This window comes from Eleutherodactylus coqui, chromosome 1, assembly GCF_035609145.1.
Source record: "Eleutherodactylus coqui strain aEleCoq1 chromosome 1, aEleCoq1.hap1, whole genome shotgun sequence".
Taxonomy (NCBI): Eukaryota; Metazoa; Chordata; class Amphibia; order Anura; family Eleutherodactylidae; genus Eleutherodactylus; species Eleutherodactylus coqui.
This window is the reverse complement of record NC_089837.1, coordinates 497817532-497830880: the sequence shown is the minus strand read 5'-3', so window position 1 is coordinate 497830880 and position 13349 is coordinate 497817532. Positions and strand designations below refer to the sequence as shown.

The 13349-nt window shown below is 43.2% G+C and overlaps 1 protein-coding gene across 3 annotated transcripts in view; it reads left to right on the top strand.

The window, feature by feature from the left end:
- The window catches only part of FAT3 (FAT atypical cadherin 3), a 522893-nt gene that overhangs the window by 491264 nt on the left and 18280 nt on the right, over positions 1-13349 (top strand). For all 3 annotated transcript variants that reach the window (XM_066587016.1, XM_066587025.1, XM_066587006.1), the window contains 2 exons: positions 6381-6849; positions 11954-12107. In XM_066587016.1, coding sequence (XP_066443113.1) covers positions 6381-6849; positions 11954-12107 — 623 coding nt within the window. The remainder of the gene's footprint in view (positions 1-6380; positions 6850-11953; positions 12108-13349) is intronic.

Below are 13349 nucleotides of genomic sequence, written 5' to 3'. Positions count from 1 at the left end.
GATGGACGATTTTGGTGTCATTAGTTTTGTTACATCCTCACCACTGCCGTAAAATCATAAAATTTGCGTTTGATACAATGAGTGACCCGTCAGGCGAAGTCAAACTTCCTATATTGAGTCTAGCAGTGTTGTTGTGCTTCAGCCAACAGTGCCGCTAGGGAGAGTCGAGCATTGCTAAGCAACGTTCATATCAAGTGCTTACCAGTCTGACTGTTGCCATATCCCCAAATCTTGGAAGACCAAGCCGTGGACGGCGAACAGTTCAAGTCAAATCCTTGGCTTTACAGTTCTTAAAACATTTACAACCATTTCTCCAAACATTTTATGTTCATGTAGCGAACATCAGGTAAATCTAGTATAACTAAAACGGAAAAAAGGTTTCCTTTTGTAGCATTTAGAGCATTTAGGAGCAGCCTCATGGGCCATTTACTGCAGCCTCATGGGCCATTTACTGCAGCCTCATGGGCCATTTACTGCAGCCTCATGGGCCATTTACTGCAGCCTCATGGGCCATTCACTGCAGCCTCATGGGCCATTCACACAATGAACAGGAGCTGACCCATTGACTTATATTGGAGATAATCTGTTAATCTCAGTTTAAGGTGCAGGCAGTTTACTGCATCAGAGCTCAATTAAATCATGTGACCTCCCTGAAAGGTCCTGTTACCATGTAGGAAGGCATATCAATTGGGTTAACCCCTTACACTTGAAGTAATGCATATAATGCAACTATAACACTGCTCTTCTATACGTTTCCAACTTTAGGTTTAGTGACCTTTTAAAGGGACCTTGCCTTGTTATCAAGCCGAGACCCCCCTTAATTCCATCCCAATCTCTACGAACCAGAAAACCGCTGTATAACTTATCTTACTTGAACCGTGATTGAAACAAAATGTCCGGCCCGCCTGACACGTCTTCTTGGGAACTCATTATGGAACATATGGAAAGGGTTGTATCCTTTCTCTCAACATCTGCTGGTAGAATGAAGGAGGTTAAGAAGTATAATGAGATTAGAGCATCCAGGCCGGAATCCTAATTTGTTGCGAAATCACCTTCAGCTTTGGCTGCGGCTCGGAGCCGTTACTCCTCTTTATGTTCTATTTTACCGACTCCTCGTCAGCATAGTAAATGGAGTCTTCCTGGCAAGACGTCAGGGAGATGTGTTACCCAGGATCCTTATTATCAGTTCTTCAGCCATTTTTTTTTTTTACTGTACTCTGGCAAATCTCTTGGCTTGGAATGACTCCCAGTTGTGAAACAAGCAACATTTTAATTAGATACACCCGCCATAAAGTACACACAATTCCCCAGACATCTTGTAGGCATTAAGTATATGAACTTACAGATGGACCTTATACGGCTGATGTACTCCCAAAAGAATTTTCATATTATGCTCTGCGGAATAGGGAGATGATTTTCGGAAGCTGACGTAGGAGGGTCTCTCTTGGGGTCTGTAGATACGGTAGATAAGGGTGGGGGGGGGGGGGAACGGTATTTTTTGGCAATGTATTTAGGCAAATAAAGTTTATTACTACTGAAAAGTTTAGCCACATCCATCTTAGCATTATTAGACAGTTTTCTTCTACTTTTAGCCAAGTTTATATCATGATTAAGTGCCGCTGTATACAACACATATAATACCGCCATAAAGCAGCCAAATAAGATCCAGTATCCACATAACAATGCCATATACACTGAAAGACCACTTTATTAGGGACCCCCATCTGGTAGTGTTTTGGACCTCTTGTGGTCAGTACTTAGTTGTAGTGTCCGTCCACAGGTATTTGAGGATTCTGGGTATACTGAGAAAACCTTCCCCACACCATTACTCAACCAGCCTGACAGGAAGGGGTCATCGATTCATGCTGCTTGCCCCAAATTCTGAGCCTCCCATCAGCAACAGAAAACTGGATTAATCTGATCATGTTTTTCCACCACTTACTAATCCCATTTTTGCACTCTTTGTGCCTATTGGTTTCTCACCTTTCTGTGCCCCTTAGCTGATAGAACTGTCCGTCTGCTGTTATAGCCCATCCGTGCTAAGGAACCGCAAGTTGCGTATTTGGACATGTTAGATGTGTTGTATTCTGTTGCAATTTCCTTGTCTGTGCACGGCCTGTTCATTAGAACAATTCCTGACATCCTCCTCTGACCCCTTTTGGCGACAAGTTGTTTATGCCTACAGGATCCCCTTTCGCTGGATGTTTTCCTCCATCACGCCATTCTCTGTATACTCTCCACACCGCTGCATTAGATAACCCGATGCAGTTGGCAGTGAAGCCTCGGCTAGTCTACCACCGATGACCGGCCTCGTTAGAAATTACTCGGATCGCAGGAATTTCCTATTTAATGTGGATTCACACTGAAACTGATCCATGGAAAACTTGTCATGTGACTTTATGCCGCACTCCGGGGTCACGGGGAGGATTACCATACATGGAAACTCCAATTATGAGAGGGTCACTAGTAGTTCCCTCATAAGACTATAATTCAGTTCCCAAATATGCCAACACACATCGGTGGTTTGGTTTGCTCACAAGTTTTCCATCCTTCGGAGTTCCTAGGACATGATTGTCCTCGGTAACTGTCCAATTTACTACCCGCTAAAACCAACCCTGGTCATACTCCCAAAGAAGCTGAGTAATGCAATGCAGTGGACACGTCCAGAATTAGATAAATAGAGCTCCTTTTTTCCGTAAACAGTGCCACCACCAACAACAGGTAATGCATGGTATTGCGTGTTCAAAGCATGTACTGCGGTGGAGCCAAGCTGCAATACCAAATACAATGTATGGATAAATGTGGCGCTGTTTCTAGAAAAAAAGTAGCCATGTTTTTCAATCATGAAAAATCCCTTTAAAGAAAAAAAGGACACAGAACACAAAATAATCTTTTTAAAAGGAAATTCTGGTAAAAATTTTGATGTCGTCCTTATAATAAATCGTAAAGTAGTTTTTCAGACTGGGATCCAGTGCTGCGACTCGGCTGTGCTCTCGGTGGGGATAGATAGATGACATCACAGGAACTCAGGTGACTACTGCAGCCAAGGAGAGGCTGCAGCGTCACAATACTGAAATCCTGGCCCTCAGGATGTTGGCACCAATGCCAGGAGAACCAGCGGTGATGCCGTAGCCTCATTGGCTGCAGCGATTACCTATCACAACAAGCTCCAGCGCTGGATCCCATCCCGAGTGAGCATGCCCTGCGAGCGCAATTAATGCAGTAAAATGCAACGATATGTGCGCAAAAGCGCCAGACCGCATGCGCCCGTGTTCAGGGCCCTAAATGTTCGCTTTGTTGTGGGATTGCTGGCAAGTTCTTCCATTTTCAATTCTGCATCAAAATTTGCACGAATGACGCGCGGAATATTTGACAGTGTCCTGCGCAATATTCTGTCCGGTGTGAAAGCACCCTAATACAATTATTTGCCCCTGATCAGCGATGACCAGGTCCCCACTGATCCCCGTCAGGGTTTACACTATTAGTGTGGTGCTGTTGGCCGGATAACGTAGACGCTTCCCGGCCGCTTCTCACATGTGGAGAATTAACTGCGCTGACATCTGATCCCTCTAAACTGCTGTCACTTGGCGTGAGTGATGACGGATCCTGCTGCTGGAGACATGAAATATACCACCCGGCAGTATACACTGCGCCAGCTAGATTTATATTCCACAGCTTTGGGGGTTTTCATGCTTCTTTAATGCTATATTAAAAGAAAAGGACCGATGTCATCCATTGTGACCAATCAGAACACGGGTGGTAATTTTTAGCCTTAATGGAAATACGGGAATCGGATTCAGGTTGGTTGGTTGGATTCTGCTCACTCCTGACTTCTGTACTAGTTCTATATGAGGCTTGATGCAAACATGCTACATAACTGTGAAGTCGGGGGCGATATCTATCTATATATCTATCTATATATCTATCTATCTCATATCTATCTATCTATCTATCTATCTATCTATCTATCTATCTATCTAATAGCTATCTATATATCTATCTATATATCTATCTATCTCATATCTATCTATCTATCTCTCATATCTATCTATCCTATATCTATCTATCTATCTATCTCATATCTATCTATCTATCTATCTCTCATATCTATCTATCTCATATCTATCTATCTTATATCTATCTATCTATCTTATATCTATCTATCTATCTATCTATCTCATATCTATCTATCTATCTATCTATCTATCTATCTATCTATCTATCTATCTATCTATCTATCTCATATCTCTCTATCTCATATCTCTCCCATATCTATCTATCTCATATCTATCCCATATCTCTCCCATATCTATCTATCTCATATCTATCCCATATCTATCCCATATCTATCTCTCCCATATCTCTCCCAAATCTATTTATCTATCTATTCCATATCTATCTATCTATCTATCTATCTATCTATCTATCTATCTATCTATCTATCTATCTATCTATCTATCTCATATCTATCTATCTGTCTCATATCAATCTATCTGTCTCATATCAATCTATCTATCTCATATCTATCTATCTATCTATCTCATATCTATCTATCTATCTATCTATCTCATATCTATCTATCTATCTATCTATCCCATATCTATCTCATATCTATCCCATATCTATCTATCTCATATCTATCTATCTATCTATCTATCTATCTATCTATCTATCTATCTATCCCATATCTATCTCATATCTATCTATCTATCCCATATCTATCTCATATCTATCTATCTATCTATCTATCTATCCCATATCTATCTCATATCTATCTATCTATCTATCTATCCCATATCTATCTCATATCTATCTATCTATCTATCTATCCCATATCTATCTATCTATCTCATATCTATCCCATATCTATCTATCTATCTATCTATCTATCTATCTATCTATCTACCCCATATCTATCTCATATCTATCCCATATCTATCCCATATCTATCTCTCCCATATCTCTCCCAAATCTATTTATCTATCTATTCCATATCTATCTATCTATCTATCTATCTATCTATCTATCTATCTATCTATCTCATATCTATCTATCTGTCTCATATCAATCTATCTGTCTCATATCAATCTATCTATCTCATATCTATCTATCTATCTATCTCATATCTATCTATCTATCTATCTATCTATCTATCTCATATCTATCTATCTATCTATCTATCCCATATCTATCTCATATCTATCCCATATCTATCTATCTCATATCTATCTATCTATCTATCTATCTATCTATCTATCTATCTATCTATCCCATATCTATCTCATATCTATCTATCTATCCCATATCTATCTCATATCTATCTATCTATCTATCTATCTATCTATCTATCTATCCCATATCTATCTCATATCTATCTATCTATCTATCCCATATCTATCTCATATCTATCTATCTATCTATCTATCCCATATCTATCTATCTATCTCATATCTATCCCATATCTATCTATCTATCTATCTATCTATCTATCCCATATCTATCTCATATCTATCTATCTATCCCATATCTATCTCATATCTATCTATCTATCTATCTATCTATCTATCTATCTATCTATCTATCTATCTATCTATCCCATATCTATCTCATATCTATCTATCTATCTATCTATCCCATATCTATCTATCTATCTCATATCTATCCCATATCTATCTATCTATCTATCTATCTATCTATCTATCTATCTATCTATCTATCTATCTATCTATCTATCTATCCCATATCTATCTCATATCTATCTATCTATCCCATATCTATCTCATATCTATCTATCTATCTATCTCATATCTATCCCATATCTATCTATCTCATATCTATCTATCTATCCCATATCTTTCTCATATCTATCTATCTATCTCATATCTATCCCATATCTATCTATCTATCTATCTATCTATCTATCTATCTCATATCTATCTATCTATCTATCTATCTCATATCTATCTCATATCTATCTATCTATCTATCTATCTATCTATCTATCTCATATCTATCTATCTCATATCTATCTATCTCATATCTATCTATCTCATATCTATCTATCTCATATCTATCTATCTATCTATCTATCTATCTATCTATCTATCTCATATCTATCTATCGATCTCATATCTATCTGTCTGTCTGTGTCTGTCTGTCTATCCCTCATTTATCTCTTTGATACATACGGTCTTGCAAGGAAACCATAACTGTATATAAACATGTCTGATATCTGCGCACATAGAGCGCCATCTCCCCACCATACGGCCGTCAGCCGCCGTGTCTCATCCACTTCATCTCAGTATCGCCCCCCACGCGGCGCTGACTGTTTCCGTTCTTCAGTGTTTCAGGCGCTGACTCTTTTTGTCTCTCTCCTGCAGATAGTGGATGGTAAGCTGTGGTTCCAATTGGACTGTGGCAGCGGCCCAGGAATCCTGGGAATTTCTGGCAGGACGGTTAATGATGGGAGCTGGCACTCCGTCTTTTTGGAGCTGAACCGGAATTTCACAAGCTTGTCGCTGGATGATAGCTACGTGGAGCGTCGCAAAGCGCCACTTTACTACCAGACTCTCAGCACTGATAGCTCTATTTATTTTGGAGCTCAGGTGCAAGTGGAGAATGTCCGGAGCCTGACTGACAAAAGGAGTACCCAGGTCCTGGGCGGCTTCCAGGGGTGCCTGGATTCAGTCATCTTGAATAACAATGAACTGCCACTTCAGAACAAGAGAAGCAGCTTTGCAGAAGTGGTCGGCTTGACTGAATTAAAGCTTGGCTGTGTGCTCTACCCTGATGCTTGTGAGCGCAAGCCGTGCCAGAACGGCGGGAGCTGTACCAGTGTGCCATCCGGTGGTAAATACTCATTACTGCAGCTTGGAGTTTTCTTATGTCATCCAAATGGGGTTTTCCAGTTGCAAATTAATCATCACTTACTATGTTTTTTTTTAGGATCTCTGCATGCTGTCAGTGAATAGAAACTGCTTGTCTTTATTTTCCTTTCTAACAGTTGAGAGTTTGCTACAGATGGTCCGGTTTAGGCCGTCCTCAGGGGGCTGCAGGTGGATGCATCTCACTCATGGCCATCAGGGTAGCATAAAGGCCGGCCATGCGGCTGCTATGGGGTCCTTGAAGAAAGGGGGTGCAGGCTTGACTGCTGTCAGTCCCTTTGCTACAAGAACTTGTGCAGGACTCCCCTTTCCGGAAGAACTGCATTGTTAGCTAACAAGGGAAATGAGTGCAAGGCGCTTCTAACCTCTATGGAAACATGATCAGCATAATGGGTCGCCCTCTTGGATATAGATGACCAATCCTTAGGATAGACCATCAATAACAGATCAGTGGGCATCCCCACCAATAAGCTGACTCAAGGAGCCAGTTCACGTTCATTGTATGCCAGGGACAGCGCCATACATATAATAGTGTCAGTGTCAGGTACTGCAGCTTGTTGCTGCTCATTCTTATCAAAGTGAATGGGACTGAGCAACAATACCAGCAGACAGAGACGTAACATGGGCCCCAAGAAAGTCCATCAATATGAAAGTCCCAGAAACCTATAAGGCTGATCATAGAATGGATCCTGCACAGATCTGGCTTCCCTCTTCCCCAGCATGTGAATTGGGTTATCACGGCTCTGTGTGAATTTCTGTCCACATGGTAAGAAAAATCAGAAATAAGTAACATGCGCCAAGGATTGTGATTCACCGGATCTGATCCTCACACAGTTCACACACAACGGCAGCTTGACTCTTCTGCATTCACACCTCCCAAAGAGATGACCGGCAAAGAGATGACCGGGATGTGCGCACGCAGAAAGAGTCAAACTGCTGGCGGGCGTGAAGGGAGCAAAGTCACAGCCGTTCCCTCATCTTTGAGTCCCATGACTTAGTTTAAGGGGCTCAAAAGTGATGACCGCGTCCCTTTAATAAGGCGCCATTCGAGGCGTAATATGGTGATACATGGAGTGTCTAAAGTGAAGTTCACAGCAGCTGATACTGCCATGGATATCACACAACTGAAAGAAGCAGTGCAAACCCGAAAAACATGGAGGGAGGGAGCCGTTAGGGTCGCCGAGGTCAGGAACGACTAAACACCTAACGAGAACAAGTGTTATAGCTTCTATTTTCATGGTCTCTAAGGGGAGCGGGAAAACCAGAATTCCGCGGCCAAACAAGTTTGTTTTATGACGGAACCAAATGATGCCAAACGGAACCAAAACAGTGCCAAATTGACTATATTGGGGTCTGTTTGGTTTCCGCCATGCTGTGCCATGTTGTTTGGGGTTTAAACAGGGCGCTGAGCGAGAGATCTCTCACTTGTCCGAGCGCTTAGTTTTTTAGCAGAATTGCAAACCATGCGACTGTCGGGTCAAGTAAATAGGAGCCGCTCAGTCTTTGAGTGACTCCTGTTTATTGTAAGTGGAGGCGGGCGGCCGGAACGATCCCAGCGCTCCGCATACATTCACTTGAAGGACTTTCACTCCCTAATACACCTGACAGTTGTAACGTGTAGAGCTACCTTAAGGCTGCCTGTCCACCGGCGTTTCTGCATTGCGTTCCCTGCAGCGATAATCCGGCCGCGGTGAACGCAGTGCAAGCTTTCAATAGCGTTGCTATGGAAAGTGCAGCCCCCTGTCTACGAGCAGAGAATCATAGCGATTCTCCACTTGCGGGCGGCAAATCGCAGCATGCTGCAAATTGCCGCGATTCTCCGCTGTGAGTCTATCTGTCAGATAGGCTGACCGCAGAGATCCAGCAGCCGGCTCCTGCTCCCCGGCGGCGGATATCGCAACGCCCGTGGACAGGCAGCCTAAAGCACTGGAGTGCTGAGATCGCTGCAATGTGCTTTAGGCTCAACATTGATACATTGTAGCAAATAATCAGGATTGGCGCTACAAACAGTTTTTCCAAGCAGTGCCGGCTGTCAGAGCCGGGATACATTGGGGCTGGGGTGAAGTCTGCTGTTCCGACCCCTGTGTAGTGGCCGTCACCCGTAAATGCAGGCTGGGGTCTCTTTGAAATCAATAGCAGTTGTGTTTGCAATTATGAGCGCCGGCCACTACACAGAGGTTGGAGCTGTAGCTTCCGCTCCGACCCCGGTGTAACATAGTATGTAAAGCTGAAAAAACTCATATGTCCATCCAGTTCAGCTTACTACCCCCCAATGTTGATCCAGAGGAAATTTAAAAAAAAAACAAAAAAAAAACAATGAGGTAGAAGTCAATTTTCCACTGCTTGGAAAACCCCTTTAACTCACGGATGGTTGTTTAGATTGGATACATTGTAACAAACTGTGAGGCGTATAAGGTCAGGGCGTACAATGTTTCCATTCACTAAAGCAAGCAGACATCCTGAAGACGGTGAGGAGATGGAACCCAAAGTATATTATTACTATCTATCACTGCCCAATGATTAAAAGGGTTTTCTGAGACTACGATATTGATGATCTCTCACTATCAGATCAGTGGGGGTCCGCTGCTTGGGACCCCCGATGACCCGCTGGCTGAAGCTCGTAGATGAGCAGCACAAGCACTGTAGATTATATTGTAACTGTGCCTGGTGATGGTGGATGAACGTGACATCGCTGGCCATGGCATTCACCCGAACTCCGTGGCCTCTTCCCAGGCGGCAGACCCCTACTAATCTGATATTCATAGCCCAACCTGAGGACAGGCCATTAATATCTCCATCCTGGAAAACCCCTTTAGGTGTTACTTACATTTGGAAAATGACCTTGTAGTTGTGACCCCTGAATAGGATCAGCGCTAGTGGGCGCCGCTCATCCTCCTCTCATGGAGCAAGTAGGTGGAGTATTATGGAGGCAGAGCAGTGGCGATGTGGCAGTGTATTCATATGTACCGACCCTGCTGAATGTTTTTGTTAGACTTTGCACAACATTTCGACCAAATTAAGCATTTTTGCAGCATTTTTTGCTGCAGTTTTTCTGTAGTTACAGCAAAAAATACTGCAAAAGCTGCATATGTGAACATACGAGGATTTGCATGTGAATTAGATCCATTGATAAGTCCACAAACCTACAGGATAGCCTGATATCCGCACAGATTTTACCACCACGTGTGGATGGGGACAGGGGCGTAACTATAGAGGATGCAGGGGATGCGGTTGCACCCGGGCCCAGGAGCCTTAGGGGGCCCATAAGGCCTCTTTTCTCCATATAGGGAACCCAGTACTATAAGTAAAGCATTATAGTTGGGGGCCCTGTTACAAGTTTTGCATCGGGGCCCAGAAGCTTCAAGTTACGCCTCTGGATGGGGATGTGACAACTTCACTAGTTTCTGGTGTGGGATCCGCTCTGGAAATCCGCAATACATCCCCCCAAGTCCTCACAGATCCCCCAGAGTAGGAAATGCACGCTCATTTGTATAAATGCTGGTATGTGAAATCGTTAGTTCCCTCTCCTGTAGTAATGCCATGCGGGCAGCAGATGGCACTGTTGGGTCATGTAGTGAAACAGAAGAACGGCACATTTTATTCTCAAGGATTCCGATACAATGTAACTATATACTGTATATATTGTGCATCAATATGAAACCCTATTCAACAAGGTAATCAACCACTTCAGCTCTGCTACATGTACTTATATTATGTACGTGTAGCAGAGCTGAAGTGGTTGATTACCTTGTGTTATGTGTGCAGTGTGATAAGTTAAGACAAGTTCCTACATTTAATTATTATGGCAGTGAGTCAGGCAAATGACACAATCAGCTCTGCTACATCCGACAAACTCACATTTACTACTCATTATTATTACTGTTCTCTCATTGGTAAATCCAAGGTACAAATTCAATAAGCAAATTATACTAAAAATGGAGTACACATCATGCACCAAATTTTGAAATTGGTGTATAGAAATATGGGTGTGGCCAAGAGAATTTACACCATTTTGCTGCAAAATATTGGTGCATGGGTTCTACAACACTAGTGATAAATCTGATAAATGGCGTATTTCCACGGGCAATTTGTCGCTCACAGCGTAGAAAAGTCACAGCATGTTCTATTTTTGGGCAATTCTGTTCAAAAATAGCCCATTATTCACTATGGAGCGTAAAACAATCCGTGCCTGGAAAAATGAGACCATTTTATACGCCATGTACAAAGATAGGTCTTGACGTACCGCTTGATACGCAGCAAGCTCTCATAGACTTCAGCGTATTTTTTAACATTCACGCAGCAGCGCCCCTCGTGAATGGCATGAAATACACGAATAAAGATTAGGATAAATATTCATTCATGCAATTATTCGGTGCATATGGGCGAACGTAAAACGCATGAATGAATGGTCATATGTGTGAAAGAGGGCTTGGATGCTACAGTTATAAATATGATGTCATTGATCTCCTCCAAATTATCCAAAGAGCGAAAAACAATATATGACTTCCTACAACATGAGGGTGCATTCAGACGACCTTATATCGGCCGGGTATTCACGCCGGCCGATATACGGCGTCCCTCTCTGCAGGGGGAGGAGGCTGGAAGATCCGGGAGCAGTGCTCTGAGCTCCCGCCCCCTCTCTGCCTCCTCTCCACCCCCCCTGCACTATTTTCAATGAGGAGAGGTGGGACGGGTGTGGAGCTAATTCCCGAAACTTAGCCCCACCCCTGTCCCGCCTCCTCTCATTGCAAATAGTGCAGAGGGGCGGAGAGGGGGTGGAGAGGAGGCAGAGAGGGGGCGAGAGCTCAGAGCACTGCTCCCGGATCTTCCAGCCTCCTCCCCCTGCAGAGAAAGACGCTGTATATCGGCCGGTGTGAATACCCGGCCGATATACGGTCGTCTGAATGCGCCCTAAAGCTGTAGCAGAGACGGATTTGTGTGTTCCTTTTTAATTGTCTTTAGATCATGCATGAGGCTCCAGGCAGTCCTATGTAAAAATGCATAAAGTCCCAGTCTGCTGTTCTATTCTCTGTAGATCTCTGATCATGGCTGTACTTCTTTTTGCGCAGGCTACCAATGTACGTGTCCATCCCAATTCATAGGAAAAAACTGCGAGTCTGAGATCACAGCGTGCTTCCCAAATCCCTGCCGGAACGGTGGAACGTGTGACCCAATCGCAAACTCCTTTATCTGCACCTGCAGGACGGGGCTGAGGGGATTAACGTAAGTAGCGGAGGGTCGAAGTATCAGAAAAGTGGAACTCCAGCGATTATACATTTATACTATCAGAACAAGCCCTTTCCATGTGCCCCTTTACAGCCTCTCGATGCCACCCAATTAGCCCCTACCATTTCAGTGGAGCAGTTAGGTTCACAGGGTTTCCTCGCTAAACGCAAGGTCAGTACTTCATGCCCTCCTTGAAGCTTAGAAAGTTGGAATATATTGTAGATGGGACCGGAGTCAGTAATTGGGACTTTCAGGTTTGATCCCACAGCCCCTAGGAATGGTCTAGTTTAGAAAACTCTCTGTTCAGGATCCTCATCTCTTGGCTGGAGTGGAGAGCAGTTACAAAGAGTGTCACTTGCTCTGGAGAATCTGTTCTGTGTTATACTGCCAAGGAATTAAAGGGGTTCTGTCACTAAAAAAGAAAAATGCTCTACTTATCTATTCCTCCCTGGTCAGTCTACTTACCAGATCTTCGCCTCCTGTCTCCTGCAGTCCAGGGTCACTTCACCTCCAGCTTCCTGATTCTTCTCCTTCCTGTGAGGTTACGTACATTTGGTTGGCAGTCTTCTGCCTGCCAACCAATGAACGTTACGTCACAGCTCACAGGCCAGCAGGAGGACTGCCTATCTTCCTCAGAGATTGTTCAAGAGAGCTATCTCTGAAATTGATTACAATTCCTTCCTAGGCAGTGAAGCTACAGCACAGGGATCCGACCTTCACTGACTCAGCCAGAAGGAATTTGAGATATGCAGCCCTAATAACAAGCTGGGCCCAGCCTGCAGTGAGCTGACCTGGGGCACTGGAGAAGCTCAACCAGGAGAAGATGTGATAAGAAGACAGACAGGGAAGGAATAGGAAAACATTGATTTTTTTTTTAATGACAAAACCCCTTTAATGTGAATGGACATTGTGTAATACTTATTTTGCCCTGTGGAGGTGCTGCGGGAAAAATGACCACTTGCAGTCAGGTTCCTCCACAGATTACAGCAGGGGGATACTTTGACTTAAGCATTCTATGAGGGCATCCTTCTAATGAGTAGGGATTTATGAAAGCTGTGAAGCCATTAGAGTATGTTCCCACATGGTGGATTTACTATGGATTCTCCACAGCATAAAAATCCACTCCAAAATCTGTGTTAAAATCTGTACTTTGTGGTGTTGATTTTTTGGACACAGATTTTGGAGTGGATTCAAAGTAGATTTTACTCAAATTGAAGGGGGCGAAATCTACTGCAGAAC